The 24,033-nt window shown below is 29.1% G+C and overlaps 2 protein-coding genes and 1 long non-coding RNA gene across 5 annotated transcripts in view; 1 reads left to right on the forward strand and 2 right to left on the reverse strand.

The window, feature by feature from the left end:
* Positions 1 to 24,033, forward strand: part of LOC149883793 (uncharacterized) — a 26,148-nt gene continuing 2,115 nt past the window's right edge. Inside the window, exons 1-3 of the long non-coding RNA XR_016456059.1 lie at positions 1 to 744; positions 7,237 to 8,306; positions 12,178 to 12,287. This is a non-coding gene — a long non-coding RNA (uncharacterized LOC149883793). The remainder of the gene's footprint in view (positions 745 to 7,236; positions 8,307 to 12,177; positions 12,288 to 24,033) is intronic.
* Positions 2,730 to 13,588, reverse strand: LOC145185445 (REST corepressor 1-like). 3 transcript variants are annotated; one of them, XR_016456058.1, is made up of 14 exons: positions 13,308 to 13,588; positions 13,147 to 13,203; positions 11,357 to 11,437; positions 10,730 to 10,782; positions 9,748 to 9,826; positions 8,855 to 8,937; positions 7,793 to 7,975; positions 7,514 to 7,543; positions 7,279 to 7,409; positions 5,928 to 6,018; positions 5,661 to 5,840; positions 3,911 to 4,021; positions 3,520 to 3,741; positions 2,730 to 3,403 (listed from the first exon to the last, which is right to left on the reverse strand). XR_016456058.1 is itself a non-coding variant. In XM_090099205.1 (14 exons), exons 1-14 carry the CDS (start codon positions 13,375 to 13,377, stop codon positions 3,309 to 3,311), a joined length of 1,413 nt encoding a protein of 470 aa, XP_089955331.1. In that variant the 5' UTR covers positions 13,378 to 13,588; the 3' UTR covers positions 2,730 to 3,308. The 3 variants fall into 3 exon arrangements, 2 of the variants coding, with proteins under 2 accessions (XP_089955331.1, XP_089955332.1); XM_090099205.1 differs by having other exon boundaries at positions 3,911 to 3,968; XM_090099206.1 differs by having other exon boundaries at positions 3,911 to 3,968; positions 10,716 to 10,782; positions 13,308 to 13,490.
* LOC145185112 (Golgi reassembly-stacking protein 2-like) overlaps positions 19,711 to 24,033 on the reverse strand; it is a 9,638-nt gene continuing 5,315 nt past the window's right edge. Inside the window, exons 4-10 of the mRNA XM_080060888.2 lie at positions 21,703 to 21,750; positions 21,565 to 21,623; positions 21,237 to 21,323; positions 21,053 to 21,142; positions 20,927 to 20,967; positions 20,599 to 20,716; positions 19,711 to 20,333 (exon numbers count right to left, since the gene is read on the reverse strand). Coding sequence (XP_079917014.2) covers positions 19,818 to 20,333; positions 20,599 to 20,716; positions 20,927 to 20,967; positions 21,053 to 21,142; positions 21,237 to 21,323; positions 21,565 to 21,623; positions 21,703 to 21,750 — 959 coding nt within the window. The 3' untranslated portion in view covers positions 19,711 to 19,817. The remainder of the gene's footprint in view (positions 20,334 to 20,598; positions 20,717 to 20,926; positions 20,968 to 21,052; positions 21,143 to 21,236; positions 21,324 to 21,564; positions 21,624 to 21,702; positions 21,751 to 24,033) is intronic.

Consider the following 24,033-nt stretch of genomic DNA (forward strand, 5'->3'; position numbering starts at 1 on the left):
AAAAACAACGATCGGAAAAGACACATACAAGATGACTCGTCCACTCTTCACATCAATAAATGATAAAGCAAAAAGAATTAAGTTAAAAACAACAAATGAGAAAAGACGTAAACGCGAAGACTCGTAAACGATAAAGCGACAATTAGAAAAGTCAAAAACAACAACCGGAAAAAACTTATACACGATGATTCATCAATCTATCACGTTAGTAGACGATAAAACGGAAAGAAGAAAAGTTAAAAACAACTGAGAAAAGACGTAAAATTGAAGACTCATCAACCTGCCATATAAATAAATGAAAAGATATCGCAACAGGAAAACAAGCAAAAACTATAAAAGCTCAAAAAAGAAAGAATCTAGGAGTTTTAGTTAAGAGAGAGAGATTATTGGAGAAGGATAAGAGTTAAGTGAAGTTAAGAGAGTTTTCTTTAGAAGAAGAGATTTAAAAGAGAAATTTATGAGAAAAGAGTTTTAAAGAGATTTAAAAGAAGAATTTTATGAGAAAAGAGTTTTAAGAGATTTAAAGAGGATTTTAAAGAAGAGAAAGAATTTTGTGATAAGAAGAGTATAGTGATGAATAAGCAGTTTAATAAGCAGTTGAATAAAAGAAGAAAAGAAGATTTTTAATATTGATTGCTGGAGAATAACCAGAAGATTTAATTAAAGAAGAGATATTTGTATTATAAGAAGATATAAAAGAAAGAGGAGTAATTCAAATAAACAGTATTGAACACTGCAAGAAGCGTAAGAGAATGTTATTTGTATTACATAAAAGTTATAAGAGTAAGAGTGCTACCATTACACATTAATAGAACATTTGTTGAGTTTTATTATATTATAGAATATACTGAGGACGGCGATTATAAGTTTAGCCCTTTTAGATTAAACCTTGCCCATTTCTAACCAAACTAATCCCAAACCTCGCCCTTACCTAACCAAGTACTCCCCAGACCATCAACCTCGTTTCCAACCTCCATATACCTAATCCAAACAAACCTTAACCCAAACCTTCCCCTTCCCCTTACCTTCGTTAGCTAAACTAAATAACAAACTAAACGTTAAACAAACATTAAAATTTAAATTAAATAGATAAAAGAAGAAACATAATAATAATTAAAAACGCCTTCCTCACAATAGATTGTATGATTCAAAGCCAGTATGAAATTTAAAGTGGGCTTGATTATGTTTAAATCTGTCAACTGTAAATTTTAATTGATTGATAGTGTGATTTTGGTTCATAATAATATTTTTCATTTCTTTCTTTTTAGTTTTTATAATGTTCAGTTTGTCCTTTAGGATAATAATTTCTTTTTTTAACTTTTCAGACTCGGTTTCTTCAAATGAAAAATTAACATCATTTTTTTCGTTTTAAATTTCGTCTATTTTTTTTTTATATCCAATAGAACTATTTACTGTGATTTTTGGTTTTTTTATGTTGTCTTTAACTTGTTTTGGCAGTAAAGATGGACAGTTGTTCATATAAGTCTTTTTTCCTCCTGTAAAGTGGACTGAACAAACCCGATGAGAAATAGAAGGAACAAAGTTTTTCCTACTAATTAAAGATAGCCATTTTTTTCTCAAATTACTTTCCTTTGGGATGATGTAAAACGATAAGTTTTTGTTTTTGAGCGAACTATTGTTGCATAATGGAACACAACAAGTTATGCCACCGCGGTATTTTGTTGTTGATGTTGACTCAACGGTAATATTTTCTTTAATAGAATGAGTTATTAGTTTATCACAAGATATTATATCATTTGAAATCATTTTGAAAAGTCTTTTTAAATTAAATTACTTGAGTGTTTATTTCAAAAAGCTTTAACTATAATTTGTTTATTTTCGGTGAATACAAAGACCAAAATGTATTGTGGTTTTTTTCTATAGAGGGAACGGTCCATTGGTGTAACCTGAATTTAAGATTATACAGTAACAGCATACTGATCGTATCCGTAGGAATGTGTTTCTTTTATTAGAATTAGAATTTTACTTAACGGCCCGTATGCGACCACTTAAAAGGTTTGGCGCAATCAAAGCAGATGTTCTGTAATCATTTATACGCGTTCAATTTGTTATTTTTTACGCAAGAATTGTGAAAGTTAAAACAAACTTAAAAAAGCTGAGAATAAGTATTAAAAGTTAGCCAATTTTTGATCTCTCCATGAATTGCACTGTGCCCAATAACATTTCTAAGATGCTTGATAGGACTTTAAGTACTGAAGTTGCCCTCAGACTGCTCAGACTGGACGCTCATTGACTCGATAGCTTGTCAACGGTACCATAAGTGTTGACTCTCTGAAGGATGCTATCAAGAAGCAGAAATAAGATGACCACGGTCTACATTCAGACTATCTATTCCAGTCTCAGGAGTTGAAGCTGCCACAAATGCTGGAGATCATTTTGAATAAAAAACGTGATATTTTAAAATAGTTTTTATTAAATTTATTTCTTCTGCTTCACACTTTCGACCTAAGTTTATTTTTGATCAGAAAATGAATTTTTTTACGAAATTTGCAATTGCATACGATAATAAATTCAACTATTTATTGCAACAGTCATTTATACTATTATCTAATAAGTTTGTAAGTTCCACCCACCCACCCTACATTCTCCTGGAAGTTTAACCTATATATGAACTTACGTTTCAAGTCTAACGACTATCATTTTTTGGGTATAAAGATCTGCAGTCACTCGATCCGGGTATTTGGATCCGGAAAAAAAAACAGTTCAAATGAATCAAAGAGTTTAATCTCTAATATCAACAATACCTGGAATACAAAGGTGTAAAAATTTAAACGGCTCCTGTTTATTACTAATCATTAAGTTATTTATTCTCAAAAAGGCTGCAATTCTTTTAGGTTAACATTTTAAAAGGTTTTTCTGATGGACTAACGATTCGTATAGTTTTGTCCACACATCATTGGATGCACTGATTGTGATTGGTTAACCGAACAGTTACTAACTTTATTACTCCACCTGATTAGTCCGTAATACACACTATCCGTATTTAAAAGTTGATTTTGAGTAGTAGTTGATAGTAAAATACAATTAATTTTGAATAAAGTACAATTTAAATGCAGCAAATCTTCGTCTTAATTACAAGTAAATTTGCACAAATCTGGGTGCACACGTAAACTATAAATAATTATAAAAATAATGTACGCATAATAACTTACAAATGACACGCGTAATGTATTTACACGCTCATCTTACGTAGTTAAAGAAAATTGGAAAATTTCTAATCTCATATTTTCGACCATCTGTTGAAATAATAATAACGCAATCCCGTTAGAATACCAACGCTTAGGATCTTACATGTTGTTCATAAGAGGAGGGGGCCCTTTTAACGCTTCATTTAATTGTATATGATCGACTTGACGGCGAAGAGGTGGCGGATGAGACTGATCTATAAAAAGAAAAAAAAAGTGAGATGTTAGCTGATGAAAATCTATAGACAACAACTCCGAGAAGAGTTTTGTTTTTTGTATATTGAACGCATAAAAAAGAGCAGTTTAAAGATACCTTGCTGGTGCATAATGTTATTATCAGCATTAGAATCAGTATCTTCTTCATCCCAGATATCATTAGAGCGAGGAATATTATTTTCTTTCTCATATTCTCGAAGTATGTCTATTAAATTAAATCGCCGACGATAATTTATGAAGAAACTCCGACAATGACTATCATTTTTGTTGCCTATGACTTCTGCCATCGCGTTAAAGTCTTGACCGTAACGACGAACACCTTACATAAAATGAAGAAAAAAAAGCACCTCTTTTTAAATAAACGAAGAAGACTTTAAAATGAAGGAAGAATTGCTAAAATAGAGTTAATCTTAAACATTTTCGAAAAGCAAAATGTTTAAAATGAATCTATTCCCCTTCCATAAAAAATGTTTAAAAAAGTGCCATACACTGAACTGCAATAAGAAGTTCTTCGTTCGTCCAACGGGGATTTAACTTTTGGTTCATCTAAAATCATCATGATTAAATGTGACTTGACGCATCCTTAACAACATCATTAACTATTTATATAAAAATAAATATTTACACAAACAGGCAGACAGACAGATACAGACAGAAAGGTTTGTGCATATCTGTGCAAAAACGTGTAAATTTGTACAAAAACATGGTGCAAAAACGAGTAAAATTTGTTAACAAAAGGTCAATTTTCAGCTATTGTCTGAAATACAGTTTCATTTAAAGTCTATTTCCAAGTTTAATATTTATATTTGAAGAATATAATTATTAAATTTGGATTTAGACTTTAAATGAATCTGTATTGTGAAAAAAGGGAGAAACCTTTAAATAGCTGTACAGGTGCAAATCAATATACAAACACACTTACACACACAGAAAGATGCTGGTAAATTAGGATGAACTATTATTGAACATATATTGAGACCTACATGTGGTATTGATTAAGTTAAAACCGTAAACATAAGAGCTGTCATTTTTGTTAATCTTCACATCGTAAGAACACCCAAGAAGATGATCGAGTTTCTCAAACTACAAAAGAACTTAGTTTACGGAATAAAAAGAGAATATGCCAGTAAGACTCAGGAGACCTTCAGTCACTCATGTTAAAAAACATGGCTGTTAATGTGATATAAAAAGAAATCAGACTTCTGTTATTGCAGACATTGCAGATATTGTGCAATGACTTGTGATGCCATATTTAAGTCCATGTGTACCATGGTCTAAAAGATGACACCACAAAACCATCTCAGAAACAGTCATAGAAGACCTGGGAATGAACTCCTATGTCATGAGAACTGATCAGCTCTTGACAGAAACCGTGAAAGAAACACACAAGGTTAATGTCGCCTGTTATGATTTTTCTCTGACAAGAAGAACCAGGACCAGAAATTGAACAGAAGAAATGAATGCTGGATATGTACAAGGTGACAGAGTGTAATGAAGATCAAATAGATGTACTCATCGTAATGCACACTCAGTTCTCCACTTCTACCATGGTCCTAGATGTTATATTCAAAATATCCAAGTTACCTTGGATGGACTCCAAGATAAAGAGAAGGGATTATGTTTTCCAACAGGACTTTGTATCCACTTATAAAACCAAAACAACTCAGGCCTGGCTTACAAAGGATATAGCATTCTACTGGTCACCTGACTATTGGTCCCCTAGCTCACCAGACTGTAATAAATTTTACTAAATGTGGGGTGTAGTTGAAGCAGAGGGTAACAATGTCTCCCATAATACCATAAATACTGTTAAGATAGCTGGTGCTGAGGTGATGATTTATATCAAAAAGGACACCAATAAAGACTGAGGATAATCATATTGAGTTATGGGTAAACTTATTACATACCCTTTGTTTTAAATGTTTGAGTTTAAAAATTTCAAAAATATTTGATAAAACAATGTTTTTGATTCATGACCTCCTATTTTGCCAGCATCACCCTGTATGTATGTATGTATGTATGTATGTATGTATGTATGTATGTATGTATGTATGTATGTATGTATGTATGTACGTACGTATGTATGTATGTATGTATGTATGTATGTATGTATGTATGTATGTATGTATGTATGTATGTATGTATGTATGTATGTATGTATGTATGTATGTATGTATGTATGTATGTATACACAATCACAAAAACAAGTAAAAAGACGTAACCAACTAGCCATTGTACCTCTGGGGGTCGGCACTTCTCTACTCGGCCACTTAATGCATGATCTTGCTCTTGGATTAATTGACGATCTGTAAGTATTTGACGACGCAAGTTAATTAGTTCTATTTCTAAAGGTCGTATGTGGGAATCCCCATGAGCTTGTGCTACTTCAATCAATGCCTCCTGCTTTAACTGCATACCCTTTAAAGTATAATAAATTTGCAACAGGATATGAAATTAAAAAAATCTGCAGTAAAAATCTTTTTTTTATTACAGTAAACAGTGTACCTTTGGGGGTTTTCTCTTTAGCTTGTGCTGTGGTCCATGGTATAAAGATATTTGATCTTCATTATCCTTTGGTCGCATACTACCAGTCCTCCTAAAAAATTATGAAAGTTTTTGCTTTGCTAGTAAATTAACCTTTTAGTTGAGGTTTATACAGACATGCAATTAGACATCAGAATTTTTTTCTTTTAAACTTTCAGCCATAATGTATAAAAAACCTCTCCAAACTAATACTATAAAAGAGTGTGCATTGGACAATGAAGCTATTATAAACATTTAGGTGGCAGAAGTAAAGAAATAGAGACTATTTGTTGTTTTGTTCAAAACTTAATATTAAATAGCTTCAGTTACTTCAATAGAGTAACAAAGAGAAATTGAACCAACAGATGTCACACTAAGAACTTTTTTTTTTGGGGAAGGAACACCTGAGTTGAATCTAAAGTTAATCTAACTATTTATATTAATTTAGTTAAATTATAAGTTAATGTGATGTTTATTTGGAATGAGGGCCACCTCAATCAATACAAGAAAAGTATATTTCTTAATTAAGTATTTAAAGTTTTTTGTTTCTTATTTCTCAGCTATCTAATTTCTAATGAAATCTGACTAGATAAATAAAATTGGGGGAAACTCAAAAACTATGATAAGTATTAGGAAAAGAAAGTCTTAACCTTAGATGATGTGTAAGGTTTTGTAATGAACTAACTTTTTCATTATGCACGACAAGAAAATAAGATATTAAATTGTGAAAAAAAAAGCATGTAATTTGTGGCAAAGCAATCTGATGCAGTGATTCCATCACAACTGGTGTTCGTTCTTCTTCTAAAGATGGGCAACCTGATTTCTGCTGGTTAAGAACACTGCCTACTCCTTCGTATTTATCAACTAATCTTTTGATGCTGTGTGTGGTAAATGGGTCTTTTATTAAACATGCTTCTTTTAACTTTGGTAGTGGTGCTGTTGCACTTTCACCTCCCACTTCCATAATAGCATCTGATGATGAAAATTCTGTCTTCCATAGAAATATTGTTCATGACTGTATTCCCAAAAATAATAATCTACAACATAATAATCCTTCCTCATATATGTTTAAAAAAAGAACATTCTAGAAATATTCTCATTGGCTAATTAGTAGCAGACAAATGAAATTGTGTGTTACTCATCAAACTCTCTGTATATCAAATTATAAGTTCCACTAATTTCCAAAAAAATTTTTTAATTATCATCAACTAAATTTTGGAAAACCTTGGTAGGATTAAGCTAAATGTACAAACTGAAAATGTTTTATTTTTACTTTTTTTTTTTGAATTAGGTTTGATGTTTAAAGGCTTATTGATTGAAAAAAAAAAATCACCTCCAGTAATCATAACATGGTACACACATTCTTCCCCGAGGAGTGGAGTTCATTTGTGAGGTCACGCCAGCACAATTCACACAATTTGTTGATAGCATTGGACTAGGTTTATTTTCTATTGGAGATGGAAGCTAAAAAGATCAATAAGTAAAGATATATTACTTTTATTATATTTTTCCAGTTAATATAACATTTACTGAGCATTATTTCAAAAATGTTTAAAAAAAACAAAAACCTTTTCTCCATTTTTTAGTGTCTTTAATTTCTAAATAGCAAAAAAAAAAAAAAAACAAACAAAAAAACATTGAGAAACACCTTTCAAATAAAAATAAGACTTCTTTAAAGTTTTTTGGAGGTATTATTATTATGTGTCACATTTAAGTTCATACAATCTTAGTTGAGGTATATAAAAAGCATAAGGATGCTTTATTTGCAATGTTTTAATAAAACCACTTTTGAATAAAGAAAATGGTGACAAAAACAACATTCTTATAAAAAATTTTAAAACATTTACCTTTTCATTTGGTTCATATTCACTATCACTGGACTCATTTTCACCATCGGAGTCATCAGCAAAAAGTCCATTAATCATGTTTATTTCACGCTTTTCTGCTTTGTCCATTAAACTTTTTTTATTTCGATTTTTTTTCCAGGTGTAGTAATACTTTACCAGGGAACCAATACTCTTTTCAGGAAGCTATAAGTATTTTTATTTTAGTAAATATTTTAAATGCTATAAATGGTGTAACTTTTTACTTATCTTTTTATTTAATACATTTCAAATTTAAAACTTAAACTTTTCCAATGCATAAGATTTAAACAGCAATCAATGCTATCATAACAGATTTCATTCAATTGAAATTACTTTAAAGTTCACAATCACAAACATTTATATTTGTTGAATTAATTTTAGAAGAGCATTAACTTGTTAACATTGTCAGCAAATAACAATTACTTTTAGTGCATGTGGCTCAGCTTTCACTTCAGCCCTTTCATAACATTCTGATGCAATATCCATTTTAAAACAGGTGATAGTTTAAGATTAAGTTTTTTAAAACCATTACTATGTATGGTTAATACCACAACAAATGGTTTTTTCACATACTTTTTAGTAGATACTTTCACAGGCTATTATTTAAAAAAATTTTTTTTTTTTGAAATGATTGTTCATTTGTTAAACAGTTAAGCGCTTTTACATGTTACGTTATAGTCATTCATTACATGTAACTAAATTGATGCATAGAATGTGAAGAATAATAATACAGATCAGGATTCTGAAAAATAATTTCTTATTTATTGATGCAAGGGAAGAAAGAAGCAGCATATAAAAAACTATTATTAAACATAAATTTTGTACACAAAAAGTTTTTTAGAAAAAGTTCTTTAAAAAAATTTATTTTCATAAAAATCCAAATTTTATTTTATGGAGTATTTTACAACACTTATTTTGTCAAAAACGAATAAAAAAAAAGTTGCCAGATTTTTTGTACAGCAAAGTATCTTTAAAAGAGATTGTATAGTTTTCTGGGCGAAATATTTCATTCGGTTCGTAAATGAAGAGCATGATAATACCTACTTGTTGTCTAATTCTTGGGAACTGTTTACCATATGAATGGAATGATTGATCAAAGACAACTTTATCTTTCATACTCCATTCGTCTAAAAATTTGATTTTGATATATCTAACAAATGTTATTTCATATACAATTGTTAACTATACCTGCAATGGAGAGATAGAGGGCAGATATACAAAACCTTTTTCCACTATTAAAGTTATCATCATAAAAATATTTAAAAATAGACCCAAAAAATATCTATTAGCTTGGGCTTTTTTAAGTTTGGTATTTATAAAACACATCACAAGCCTTTTCTGGTGAACAAAAAGAAGTTAAAAATCTTCACTTTTTTTTTATCTTCATAAAAAATTTGGAAAAAAACATCACTAAATTGTTGGTACCATTTTTAATTTCTATAAAATGTTAGGTACTCTAGACTACAGAAGTGACTTGCAGTTATAAATTTTGTCATACCTGGAAGTTATAAATTTTGTCATACCTCAAAATGTTTTAAATCAAAACAAGAGACAAATTTTAAGATAATGAAAGAAAACAAAAAAGTTATTTTTGAGACTAAATATTGTTAGCTATTTATAATAAATCTTGATTTTAGTGCATATTTCACTAAATTGTTGGTACCATTTTTAATTTCTATAAAATGTTATAAATATCAATAAATGTTATAAATATCAATGAATAGCGCAAAATGTTTTAAATCAAAACAAGAGACAAATTTTAAGATAATGAAAGAAAACAAAAAAGTTATTTTTGAGACTAAATATTGTTAGCTATTTATAATAAATCTTGATTTTAGTGCATATTTCACTAAATTGTTGGTACCATTTTTAATTTCTATAAAATGTTAGGTACTCTAGACTACAGAAGTGACTTGCAGTTATAAATTTTGTCATACCTGGAAGGGGAGTGAAATTTTTTAAGTCATCAGTAGCTTTATCAATATCATATTTATGCCAAAATAACATTCCCAATGCCTATTTAAAAAAAAAAGATTGAAAAATTGTTTAAATTAAAGCATACACAATAAATTTATGTTTTTATGAGCTAACTTTTTCACAACTGCCACCCAGCAGGAAGAGATTTGTTATAAAAAAAATCAAAAATAAAATTCATTTAGCTTCTCAGTTAAAAACTTCCCCCAGAGAATCAAAATATCACTTAGCACACTTGATATAATAATATAAATGAAAGCTTTAAAATTTACACAACATAAAATTTGATAACAAAAAATTTTTAAACTAAATTTAACTTCTCGTCAAAGTGTGAATTTTGCTTAAGCCCCTCAGCTTCCCTCAAGGGTACTTTGTACATTAATACTGGGCTGGTGTTAAGAATACCTTGGTTTATACTTTTGAACTGTTTCTGAAGAACCTACAAAAGGGTGTACGATTAGTTTTACTTTCAAAAGATATTTTTAAATAAGTAAATGTTTCTGGAACAGGTATAAAATGTGAATTTTAATAATTGGCACCATGGACAGTAAAACAACTAGAAGATAAAACCATAAGATGTAATTTGTTTTAAGGTGTATTATTTTGACCAAAAAAGCTGAACCAATTGTCAAATTTAATTGATAATTAAATTACTAAACTTTTTATTTTATTTGTAAAAATGCTTTTAAAAACTTTTGAAGAAAATAGTTTTATCTTATAATTTTTCTTTTGATAGGCCAGTACTACCTAGCACACAGGCCAGTCGTAAGAAAAGATAAGGAAACTACTTTCTTAAAAGTAGAGATTTCTAGTGAGAATTCCTGGGAGAGGTTTTTTTTGAACAACAAGTAAATGATTTTTTACTTCTTTCATTCCAAAGCTCATTGAAAAAAATTGAAAAATTCAAATAATTTAAAACTTTATTAGATACATGGAATATAAAACCTGTTCAATTGAATAACCATATTTATCTTTTGCTATGGCTAAGTACTCATCCACTAAAAATAAAATTATTGAAACTTTGAATAAATGTATGTATAATGATATACACACACTTATGTATTCAACAAAAAATCAATATCAATGAATAGCGCAAAATGTTTTAAATCAAAACAAGAGACAAATTTTAAGATAATGAAAGAAAACAAAAAAGTTATTTTTGAGACTAAATATTGTTAGCTATTTATAATAAATCTTGATTTTAGTGCATATTTCCGATTAGCTTTAAAAATGAGAGGATTTGGATTAACAGACCTTCCAAGTTTTAAGAAACATTAGGAGTAAGACATTTTTCTAATAGGAAAAAAAACATATTTTCTGATACAGCTTAAAGTTCTAGACTCATTAAATTGTGAGTGAGTATGAGAGTAGCTTAAGATGCATTTCCCATGTTAGATGTAAGAAAATTGGTAGGTTTTGATTAATCCAAGATCCAATGCTCTGATATTGATCAAGTTGTATCTATATTAGAGGCTTTTATTACTTTATAGTTAGAATTCAATAGAATTTCTTTATCTATTCCTTAATGTTTTATGTCTTGCTAAGTAAAGTTTGTTTATGAAAAAAACATACATTTATTATCACTAATTTTGTCATATGGGGACCAAACCAAAAGTGGCTCTAAATAGGTATTCTCTTCTTCAACAGTATTATCTAAATAGAAATAATATTAATACATGAAAAGAGATTTTACATGTAAATAATGTATATATACAACAAAGTACAACAGAGATTAGAAATAATGCCTTCTAAAAGGGTTACTTGGAAACAGCAACCTAGACTGACTGGAATAAATAACTTGAACAAACTAATTATGTAATAAGTTTGTTTTTGTTTCAGGTAACAATTAAACTTCATGTTTATACAAATTTGACTGTTTTTATTTTAAGTTTTGAGTTATTTACAATTTACCACGCATTGTGATAACATATAAATAACTTAAAACTTAAAATAAGTTGGAATAAGCTATAGAGATTATTTTTTTCAGATGTTGTTAACTAAATTTTTCAATCTTCATAGACAATTTGTAGAAAATTTATGTTTCTTTTTGATTTTGGAAGGAAAAATGAGATATAACACATTAAATAAGATGTAACTTACACACTAAATAAAGTATAAAAAAAAAGTTTAAACAAAAAATTATTTGTTAAATATAATACAACATATATGTTAAATAAAGTATAACCTATATATTAAATAAAGTATAAATTGAATTCAACAAAATTTAACATATATATCAAATCTATTTTGACTAATTTTGGTATAGCCCAACATATTGGCTGTATCACGGAAGAAGGCTACCAAAACAAGTTTTATTTACTTTTAGGAATATTGTTTATGAAGATATCCATCAATTTTTTTAGTTGATCCAAGCAATTTTTTTTCTCTTTTAGGTACAGACAAAAAAAACTTAGATAATTTGTTTTTGATTTTAAAGAGATGCCCAAAATTTTATCTGGCAGCATAACATACAGTCATGCCGCAATCATCAAGAAAATTGTCAGTGAGTATACAACAATTTTTTTGTTATAAAAAGTTTTAGGTAATATACTTAGTTATATATATTTTCTAGAGAATAACAAAGCTTCAAAAACTCTTTTGATTTTCTTGAAAAAGACTCCATATTTACAACGGAAAATTTTGTCCTAATACTCAATAAATGTGTAAATCATTGAAGATTTGCATATCCTTACTTGTTTAGAATTATCTTTATAAAATGTGTTTACACATGTTTATGCATGTATGCTTGTATGTATATATAAGTATTTTTTATGAGTAAAACATATAGATTTTAAAAGAGAAACCATTACACTTGTAAACCCTATACACTTATATATAATTGCATACAAATTTGTCAGACAATAAAAATAATTAAAATAAATAAAGTACAAAATAGAATAATCTTATTAACAAAATAAACATTTAAAAAAACCACTTAAATTACAAAATAAAGTTACATAGCATTTATTTTAAATACTATAAACTGGGTACACTTGGGGCAGCAGGAGTACCTTGGGATAAAAAAGTTAATTTAGTTTTAACAAACTTGACAGTTTTAACAAGTTTGACAGCATTTGGTAATTACTTAAATTATCAAATTAAATAAAACATTCATAAACCTGACAATTTCAATTCCAGGGTTGTCAAACTTTTTCAAACAAATCAACATTTTCATCCCAAGTTACACCTGCTGTCCCAAGTAAGCCCAGTTGACAGTACATATTTAAAATAATTGGCATGTCATTAAGCTTTTTAACTTATAAGACTGGTAATATATAACACAACTATATGTATAAAATTTAATAACTATATAACTGAGAGAAAAATGAATGGGAAAATTATGTATATCAAACTTGATTTACCATTAGATAGTTCAGGTATTTCAGCTTGATATCCAGAGCCAATTCGCATCCCAGGCTCTTAAAAAAACAATTTTCTAAAGGTTACTTAAGTATAATAACTAAATTTTTCATCAGAATGTCTAAAAGTTATTTTTCTTAATTCAAATGAAAAACAATCAAACCATTTTTTGTGCCTTCTTTTGTAATTTTATCGACTTTTTTTTCCTCGTCAATTTCGGAAGATTTCACCATTTTGACGGAAGGTTGGTGAATGTAAAAGGCAACTAATAAATATATTAAAGTTTGTTTATTTGTGGCAGTTAGAATATATGGATCTAAAATAAATAAAAAAAAACTTTAAAGAGAATTAATCGGCTTGTAAATATTTTAAGTATAAAACTCTGTCGATAACTTTGAGAAACTCAGTTTGAAAACGCGAATTAAAAAACGGAAAAAAGGCACTGAAAAAAAAACGGTGCGCGTGTTGGAAATCAAAAAACATTCATGTGATTTGGGTTTACAAATAAATTAGATAAAGCAAATTCAATATAGATCATCAGTTTCGTAAATATTTTTTTATGAGTATATTTTTGGTCATCTGTGTTTGTGCTTGATTTGAACGTTTTGTTTCTTTTACAAAAAATCAGCAGATGTAATTTCTGACATTTACCAGTTAAGCATATTTAATCATTTTATCATGAAATTTACTTAGAGAAGTATTTTTTCATGCAAGTGTTTTACCGTTAGGGATCGATAAAATCTTAAAATGCTGAAACGAGATATATTATCGAAGACAAAGTTCACTAAATCATTTTTTGCTTGATGTTTAACGATAATAGAAACATTTAAAAGGAATTTTTTCTCACTTTTCGCAATTCAAAAGTTAATTAAACAATTATACTTTAAATTCAAGTATCCTGCTTACAAATCAACAATTTAGTTCCGTTCAGAGTAATTGAGTTTAGAGTTATATATTAAAACAACTTTATCAAAGTAAAATAATATCTTGAGGTATCCATCTCAAGCTCTGGCGCTGATAAATGTGAGCTTTTCAAAGTAGTCATTCACCACGGCTGAGGGCGTGCACTATTACTTGTTCTTAGTCGTTAGTAAGCAAAGTCTGTGTATCAACTGAACAACTCCTGTATCCCTTCAAATGATGGGTCAATGTGGTTCTACTTAACCTTGTGAAGCAAAGTAGTTTTCTTAATGCTCATCCTATTTTTCTTTATGTCAAAAACTGCACTTTTCATGATCTCCGTTGAATACCCTTACTTCCTGGTACCCTCTGATCGCTTATATGTGTGAGTCGTATCTCTGAAGCAAACCTGGACAAAAATACATCACTCATTTAAGTTAGTATGATAGTAAGCTTGTGCTTAATAAGAGTCAGCAAAGTTGTAGCACCCTAAATAAACATAACTAACTGTGTTAAGCTTTAGATAAAAACAGCCTGGGTTTCTAATGGGTAAATTTGATATATCGTGCTATAACTTTGACACCAAGTCAAAGTTGCCCAATTCTTGAAAAATGTTAATATTATGTAAACTGAAGGCAGGCTTACAAAATTAGCTTGAAAATTTAATTAACGGCTATAATTCGACAATGCAGAAAAAAAAACAAAAAATTGTGGCTAAACCCGAAACAAAGTTTTGTTGAAACTTAAATTGAGCAAAATGACAACACGATCCGAAAATATTTTGCGAAATAGCATAATAAATTATCAAAATGGCACTCTCAACAAGTCGGAAACTCTGCTTCTATCATAAACACATTTTAGACAATTAACGAGTTTACTTAACAAAGAGTGTCAAAGCAAGTTCGAGGTCAAAGTTACCCCAGTTTAACTTTGCAACAGTGGTGTATTAGAGGGTTAGAGCCGAATGTTACCTTCCCCCTTCAGAAAGATTAAATTATAATTAAACTTATAAAATTTGAAAAATTATATAAGAATGTTTTTTGTTGTTGCTTTTATTGCATTTATTTTAAGAGAATTATTATTTCTAAGGCTCGAGTGATTTTTTTTTTTAGAGTATTCGATTTATGACATTTATTTAACTATAATTCACAAAAGCTTGTATTTATTTGTTAAATTTTTTTTGTTTGTTTATCACCAGAGGAAGAATGTAAAGGGTTATCCCACATCAAAACGGCTAAAATAATCAAATATATAAGCTAACGTCTTTTTAAAGATGTATGTACCTTAGTTTCTTTAGGAATATTTTTAGATCATAGAGAATTCATTTTTTAAAAAATTGCAAAGAATTGAACCTCTTATATCCATTTTTTTTTTAACTTAGAGGTGGTTGTTTCAAAATAAATTCTGTTGTAAATAACCGCTTCTTCATGAGTAAATTTAAATAAATAAGTAATCATGAGGTGTGGTTTTTGTGACATGATTTCTCTTGGGAGTTTAAAATACTATATCCTTTGTTTGGTAACAGTTATTTTTGATAATTAAAATGTCTGTAAGTTTTAAATAAGTTATCCTCTTTTTAACAAATTTTTTTTAACTATGTTGAAAAACTTCATCTTGAAAAAAATGCAAACAAAATAAATAAATTTTATCTAAAATGTTTTATACAAATTGTTTTATCGAAGTAAAAACTCGAGTTTTTTTACGTTTGCCTAAAGAGTTGATTGAAAGGTTTAAGATATAGGTCAAAACCAATCACATTTCTACTATTACGATTGTACCATTTTGCACTATTTTACGACATATCGCTATTATACAGAGCACTTCAGAGACCTGCACTGACATCCTTTTATCCATTGAATTGAAACAAAATTTCTGTAAGCGTCCTCATTACATTCTAGACTTATTATTTTGCTTTCGAAAGAGGTCGGCAAACATGCTCTACAGTATTGGATCCCTTTATTTTCATTAAACCGTGGTTGGTAAATCGATCTGCAATGGCCTTGGCACACTGGTAAAAACAGTTGCTTTGGATGACATTTTTCTAGTTTAATATTTTTTCGAATGTACGTTACGTTGCAATTTTCTGCTGACCAGTCATTTATATCACCAATAACTGTGTCGTCATTGTGTTTAGAGTGAACTAGTTTTTGGAACTGTATGACGTCGGTCTGGGTGTTTATTTTTTGGGCTGGTATGAATGATACACAAAATGATGGATGAAGTCCGAGTAAAACAATTGCAAACGATACCATATTCATCTTTCAAATTCTTTCTAAAAAGTTAGAAAAAACAATTTTTTTCAAATTTTTTTAATTTCATAAAATAAATATATATATAAAAAAAGAAACCTCAATACTTTAATTTTTTATATTTCATGGATAAAATTTTTGTAACTCAAAGATAAAAATTGTATAACTGGTAGAAAAGAATTTTCATTGGAATTTTTGTTAAAAATGTAATAAGTAAACAAATGCAAATAAACCTACCGATGAAAACTGCTATCGATTTCTAAACACTCAGTTTTTATTAATTATTAACGAAACGCCTTTTTTTGCGTTATTAAAGCAGTTGATGGATGCTTCTTTATCATGTGGAATATGACCCAAAAATGATCGGTGTCCTAAATAAAGTCGTTTTTACAGTCAATTCGTCTCGCCTTTTAGCTAACCTTTAAACAAGGTTTAAAGTCTTCAGACATTTGGCGTAAAATCTATAAAATAAGGTGGGAATAAATAACATGTAAAGAAGAAATTAGTCTTTTTACTTCCATTTATGAAAACCATCTTCTAAAAATTATTTGTTTTTTAAGCACACTGATTCATGTTTCCGAAGACTTTTCCACTTTAATTTAGAGCATGCCAATTATAAGTACACGCTATTTTTTTTTTTTTTTCTTTGAGAGATAAGGTAAAAACCCATGCCACGTGATTTCTGAAAAGGTTCTCTAGTTAGTTATACGTGATTCTTATTTGTATGACTATGTGGCTAAAGGATTTTTAGCATTATCAGAAGACACGGGTTATGTTACATAGAATATACGTATAAAGGAGACTTCGTTCTAAAACGTAAAGCTTTTTAAACTAAGTAAAGTCTTCCGCTATGAGAATAAGCAAACATAATCGTTGTCTCTTAAAGACTTAAAGCAAAATATTTCGTAATTAATTTTGACTAAAAAAGTAGATAAAAATACCACAACACAGAAAAAAATATTTTATGATGCGTAGTGAGTGTAAACTAAATGAGTTTAGTAACGAAGGCTATTTTGGCAATAATACAGTGACAAATTGGGTGAGCTGAGAATGTGAAAATTCAGATTATAAGACATAATAGGATGAAAATCTTCTTTTACGTTTCCACAAAAATTTTCTTTGTTCTTTTAAGTGCAGTTTATTTAAACAAATTACAACATCGATTGGCAGCCTTTGGAAATCTTTTTTCAAGCCTGGTACTGGGGAAAAGTCACTCAGCTAGTCCAAATTCTTCATAAGAGCGTATAAAATTTATATACACTTTAGGGAGTTTTGTATTAACATAAATGAGCACTAAGTACACTTCAGGGAGTTTTGTATTAACATAAAATGATGTCAAAGCGGAAGTATTCAAATAACTATTTAAACCCTGTTTCTTGTTTTTTGGACAAAAAAAAAAAAAAATAAATCTACGCCTGTGCGATTAACATTCAACCAATTGCAAATGTTTTTCATTCAACAAAATTAAAAAAATCGAAAACTTCAAACGAGTCTATAACAAAGTAACCATTCACTAAATAGAGATCACATAATGTTTCAGTAGTTATAAAACATTTTAACTATTTGGAAAAAAGATTTCCGAAAGGAAATGATTGTATTTGCAGACTTAATGAAGCACCATTTATTTAAGTAGTTAGGGCGCGTTGTCAATACACTTGTCTCACTCGCTTCCTTTATTGGTCACGAATCTTTTAGCCACATTTAAAAAAATCTAGATTCGCTGAATAAGAGGAAGTAATTTTAAACTGAATTAAATAATGTTTTTTCGATTGGAACCTCTAAGAAAAACTTCTCAAAAATTTAGTTTTTAACAATAATATTTGATCAGATCTAAATAAAGCCTATCCATTTCAATTGTTATGACTTTGATTGTTTTTTTGTGAGCTTAAGAATCTTTTCCATTACACAAACAAATTTTTGGTTCTAAATCTAAATTTAAATTCAGAACTCTTGCATATCTTCCTGAGGTTTCAACTAACTGCTATAAATCGATGTCTAGAATCCCGTTATCAGAAGTTTCTCTGAGATAACAAGAAGCAAAAAATGATAACAAGAAATAAAAAATGAGATAACAAGAAGCAGTAAAAAATGAGATAACAAGAAATAAAAAATGAGATAACAAGAAGCAAAAAATGAGATAACAAGAAGCAGTAAAAAAAAAAAAAAAAACGTTTTGAATTAAATATTCAGTGAACTTGCACGTTGGAAAAACAATCTTAAACTAGACGCCGTTAATTTTTTAAAATTAAACCAAATTGTAGATAAAAAAATAACTATAGGTTATAATAAAAACTTTATTTCGTAAAAGTTCCTCGGTGTCTAGGTATCAAACTCCTTGCATTAAACAAATGTTTTGAGTTTTTATTCCAAATTAAACATGATTTTCTTTAAAACAGTTTAGTTATGTATCAGTTAATCAAAGTTTTTTTTTGTTTTAAAAAATACAAGCTTATCATGAATATAATTGTAAAAATGTTACATCTACTTATGTTTCTGCTGAATAGAAACCAGCATTAAATTTTAGGTTAAAAAATCTTTATCTCAATAGAAGTTGGATGCAATTAAAAGCAGAGGCAGCCTTTTTTTTTTCTTTCTACGATAAGCTTAAATCAATAATGAAAACGATTAGCATGGATTAGTTTAATACTGGAGTCTGGGTGATTAATTTAAAAACACTCAATTACTTAACACTTTTTTTAAAGAAACTCTCGCAGAAGTTTTAACATAAACTTAAAATACAATTAGCAGTTCGAGTAGATATTTTAAAAATCAGCGCTTACATTCGTGTATCATTAACTTCCAGTAATTGTATTGTCACGTAATGATTTTGTTTTAAATTTTTACTTAAAACTCAAATTTCTTTTCTCTTTTAGTCGAAAATAAAATTTTCTTTTACTAATTTTGTTTTTAATATCAAAATATTTTTTAGTCGATCCCTATCCAAATATGCACATGGAGCACGCCATCAAAAGAAACATTATTTTCACATAAGTTAACAACAATCCTTAGAGTTACTCATACACAAGTGAAATATTATAAATCCTGGTTGTATAAACATAAGCTGATAACTAAAATCATCGCCAGAACAGACCTCACACTTTGACGTCACCAACATCATAAAGGGCCTGTTTATATGGAAAGCGGGCTGGCTCGGCAAACGAGCCAGCCCGTTTGCCGAGATCTCGACGTCGTCCTTATTTCAACTTAATTTTATTTTGCGTTTATATGAATAAACGAACTAGCCCGGATTGCTATCCGGGCCTGCTTGTTTATTCATATAAACGAAAAATAAAATTAAGTTAAAATATTGATGACATCGATATCTCGGTAAACGGGCTGGCCCGGCAAACGAACCAGCCCGCTTTCTATATAAACAGCCCCAAAGTGAATGTTTAAAATTTTTAAAAACCGAAAGTGTTTCAATAAATTGATATATTTAAAAAAAAATACTAGAGGACAAAAAGTAACTCAAAAATATACATTTTTAATAACTTAAAGTTTATTTTAAATAAGACGATGAATATTTATATCGCAGTACTTGGAGTAGCACCGAGCGTTATATCTGTCATTAACGGAACCGGTTTAGCAATAATTGTTGCATTGTTGAGCTGTGAGATTTCCATCGGTGGGACATGTGGGTGAGCGACAGGACTTCGTGACGTATCATTAGTGTAGGAAACATGACCGTTGGTTGTGACTGTATTCATGTGAAAAGTCGTTAATTGATTTAGTTCATCAATTTTACTTGCTAAAAGTGTTGCTGGTTGGTAACTTGAAGTAGTCGTCGGGAGAATAGCAGGAGATGCTTGTTGTGATGAGGTTGACTGCACATTTTGGACTGCGTGCTGCACGTAAGTAAACGACGGTGGAGATTGACCCTCAGTAACGGCTACAGAATGCCCGTGATTTATTCCTGGCGTTAACTGCGGCGTTATAAACGAAGTTGTTTTAGGAACATTCCCACTAAAATTCATACCAGCTAATGAATCTTGCAAGCTTGATGTATTAATGGGAAGGGGAGAACCACGTCCTAATGGGACCTATAAATATTTAAGAGAATTTAAAATACAGCAGTTTAAAATACTGCTACAAGTGAAGTGGCTTCACTTTTTTTAAGAATAACAAAAAAATAAAATAGCAAATTAGGCCAGGTTAAATAGAATATGTAAAAAATGTTAGTTTTTTGGTTTATAAAATAACAATTTAACGTTTAATTTTCCTAATTGAATTTTTAGCGCATTAATAATTAGCTCGTTAAAGACTTTTTCATACAGAATGTCTATATTAAAAAACTTTTTCACACACCTCCGAAAAACCAGTCACACTAACTGTTGTTGCTGCGATAAAAGGCGGATGCAAGGACTTTGTTGTATCGGGAATAGGAATACGATGCAGATATCCGTATCCAATTCCACAACCAATACTATAAAACAAAGTGACAGTTAAAAAACATCAATTCTATTATTTTGTTTGTTTGTTGGTTTCTTTTTGTTAGCTATGGCAGATTTTTAAGTAGAAGTTAAAAAAGAAAACAGATACAACTTTTTTTTAAATAGAAGAAAGCTGTATACTTAAAACAATATTTTGACATTTTTTCCCCCTTATGGAATGACAAAAACCCATCATGACTAACCTTCCTTCACCTCCCCAGTTGGAATTCGGTGTTATTGTCACCTTTTAAGATAAAGTTAAAAAATATTAGATATTCTAGCCGTTTTCTTATAGTGAAAGTAAGAATATGGCTTAAATGCTTAAGTACCTCACGACAGCCATCAGTTTCTGAATTGTAAATGTACAACTTTAGAGGTTTTTTTTGATGTTGATCAACAAGACTGAAAAAATCATCTACCTAAGGTAGATATAAATGCAATCAGTAAAGAAAACTCAACTAAATCTAGCAGCTAAAAAAAAAAAAAAAAAAAAAAAAAAAAAAAAAATCTTACATCATGTAAAACAGTATCAGAACCTATTATGTAATCTGTGTGTGGTCGTAACCCAGCTATATCAGCAGGAGAATTCGGATGGACATCCTGCAATATTAAAAAATCAAAATCAACTTTCTTGTGGAAAACAAAACAAAACATTACAACCTAAATGGCTTTCATTTAGGTGTTTGATGCTGGTGGATTAACTATGTATTTTGTAGGTAAAAAACCCAGTAATGCAACAAGGTACTTTATTACAAGTTACTCAAAGAATTATTGATTTAAAAAAAAAAAAAAAAAAAAAAATTATTTTCTATGATAAAAAAAATCTAATAAGTAACAATACCAGTATGTGCCAAACGTTTTCAGCTGCACCTTCAAATGAGCAAAATCTTATGCTAACACCTATAATAAAATTTTAGTTTCAGCTGAGAAAAAGGTTTACCTTAAATAAAAGTATCAACATATTTTAAGGGTAATCTACCTAAAAGTCCTTGGCCACCCCAAAGATTGCTTGGCGTTATACTTGCATCTGTAAAGAAACTTTTATTTTAAAAAACAAATAATTAAAAAACTGTAGTTTTCAAAAAGCCATCTTTTATTTGTTTAAACAAAATCAGTGATTTAAACTGTTTTAAACCATATTTTACTGCTTAAAACTGGTTAAACGATTTTTTAATATCTATATAAATACCAATACTTAAGATGCCCTATATTTTTTATTTAAAAAATCATTCTCCTTCTTTTAGCCTATCTTATTAACATTGTGGTAGTGAAAAAATTGACTTACCATCTGCATATCAAAGGGAAAAAAATTTAGGGCCAAAGAGCAGGATACTCAAATTCTGAAATGCAACAATTAAGGAAATAGAGTTTGATCTACGTGTATTTAAGCTACATGTAATTTGAGCATTCAGCATTCCTGGATCATATCACCATGAGGTAGTAGATCTGGATTCATCAGTTGTTTTTTTTTTAAGCTTTTATGTTCTGTTACAGGACAATTGTCATGATCATCTTCTGAGGTTGTGAATCTTCAAGATGAAAATTATCATCAGGATGAGGACAATCTGCAACATTAGTAGCAAACTCTTGAGTATCTACATCACTCAGAGACTTAAGGTGTGCCAGTGGCGAGAAACGTTTCTTCCTTGAGTTTTCTTTTTCTCTTATTATGACTAGATTAAAATTTTGTCTCACCCACAGTTACTGTCTGATGAGTTTAATGCAGTATTTCATTCTGCACCAACAAGGACAGAAAAACAAAACACAACTAAATGAAGGTGAAAAGGCCAAAATGGTTTGGAAAAAACAAATATATCCATAGTTATAGTACAAATATTTTGGTTGATATGTTTTTCTCATTCCAGTTTAGGAATGGCAATCCCAGGATCCCAAAATCCTGGGATCCCGTATAAATTGTTGATTCCATAATCCCAGGATTTTTCACAAAAAATTTCCAGGAATGTAATAAAAAAATGTAAAAATAAATAGGGATTCAGCTATTAACTTAGCTATTAATATCATAAAGTGTCTAGTAAATATAGTCTTTGGTAAAATACTTGTTACATAACTGTTTATTCTCTTTGCAATGTTTTAATTCAATTTCGAATTTTTGACTTCATTTTAATTCCAAATTGTCGCATGAAAATTAGTGGGCTCTATCTGCTTTTTTTTTATATTATAAGAATTTATTAACAAAAGCTTTAATTAACAATTAGCAATAAAACCCAAAAATTAAAAAATTATATAATAAATATTATCAGTTTAATTGTAGAAAATAAATAACAAAAAAGACGTATAGTGTAAAAAATTACAGGAATAAAAGATTTTAACTAAGAAAAATTGAAAGTTTAATTCTCACAACAACAAAAAATATTCGATAGAACCCTATAATTCTTATGCAACGATATGTATGCATGATTCTCAAAAGTTCTTCAACTACAGTTTAAATTAATGAAGTTTTCAAAATACAGAAGGTTTATTAATTAAATAAACTTTTTTTACAGTTATTCAAAGTGGTAATCAATTTCACAGTAACAAATTCGGTTAGAATTATAAATCTGGTAAAGAAACGTAAGTTGAAATAGTTTAAGAACTTTAGAACTTTAAAAAAAATTAGAACTTAAGTAAATATTTTTAAAATATAACCTATAAGGGTAGAAAGTTAAACTTCTAAGATTCAAAAAGAAATGTCATTATTTGAAAGTGGTGTCTCAAGAGGTAATGACCTTCAAAAAGCATATGATTATATACTATCTGTACGGCCAACAAGTGTGGAGCCCGAACGAGCTATTTCAGCAGCTGGGCTTTTATGGTTAAAAAATCAAACACAATTAAACGATGAAATAATTGAAGCTTTCAATTTTTTAAAGTGGTATTTTCAAAAATATGTAAAATTCATGTATACTAATTTATATTCATATTGTTTTTAATTATTATTTTTATTTATATTATGTTATCTTTTTAATGTATTGTTTTATAACTTAAATTACTTAGGTTCATTAGTAATGAACTATTTTAGTTAACTAAAAAATGAAAAATGATTAACTTTTTGATAATATAATTATATTATCAATAAATTAATCATTTTTCAGTGTTTAATGAGTACTTAAAAACTTGTTCTTCACATGCTTCACATGCTTCACCGCCAATGTTTGTTACTGTTTTCTATTAAATCCTGGAATTTCCCAGGGATAAATTTCTCAATCCCAGGATTGAGAATGTCCGGGATTTTGCCATCCCTATTCCAGTTGTACAATGTTCACAAATCCAATGAAAAAGAGCTGATGGACATGTTATCATCTTTTAATAC

The sequence above is a fragment of the Hydra viridissima genome, unplaced genomic scaffold (genome assembly GCF_058129835.1).
Source record: "Hydra viridissima isolate aposymbiotic clone 2 unplaced genomic scaffold, HvirCarnegie_v1 scaffold_9, whole genome shotgun sequence".
Taxonomy (NCBI): Eukaryota; Metazoa; Cnidaria; class Hydrozoa; order Anthoathecata; family Hydridae; genus Hydra; species Hydra viridissima.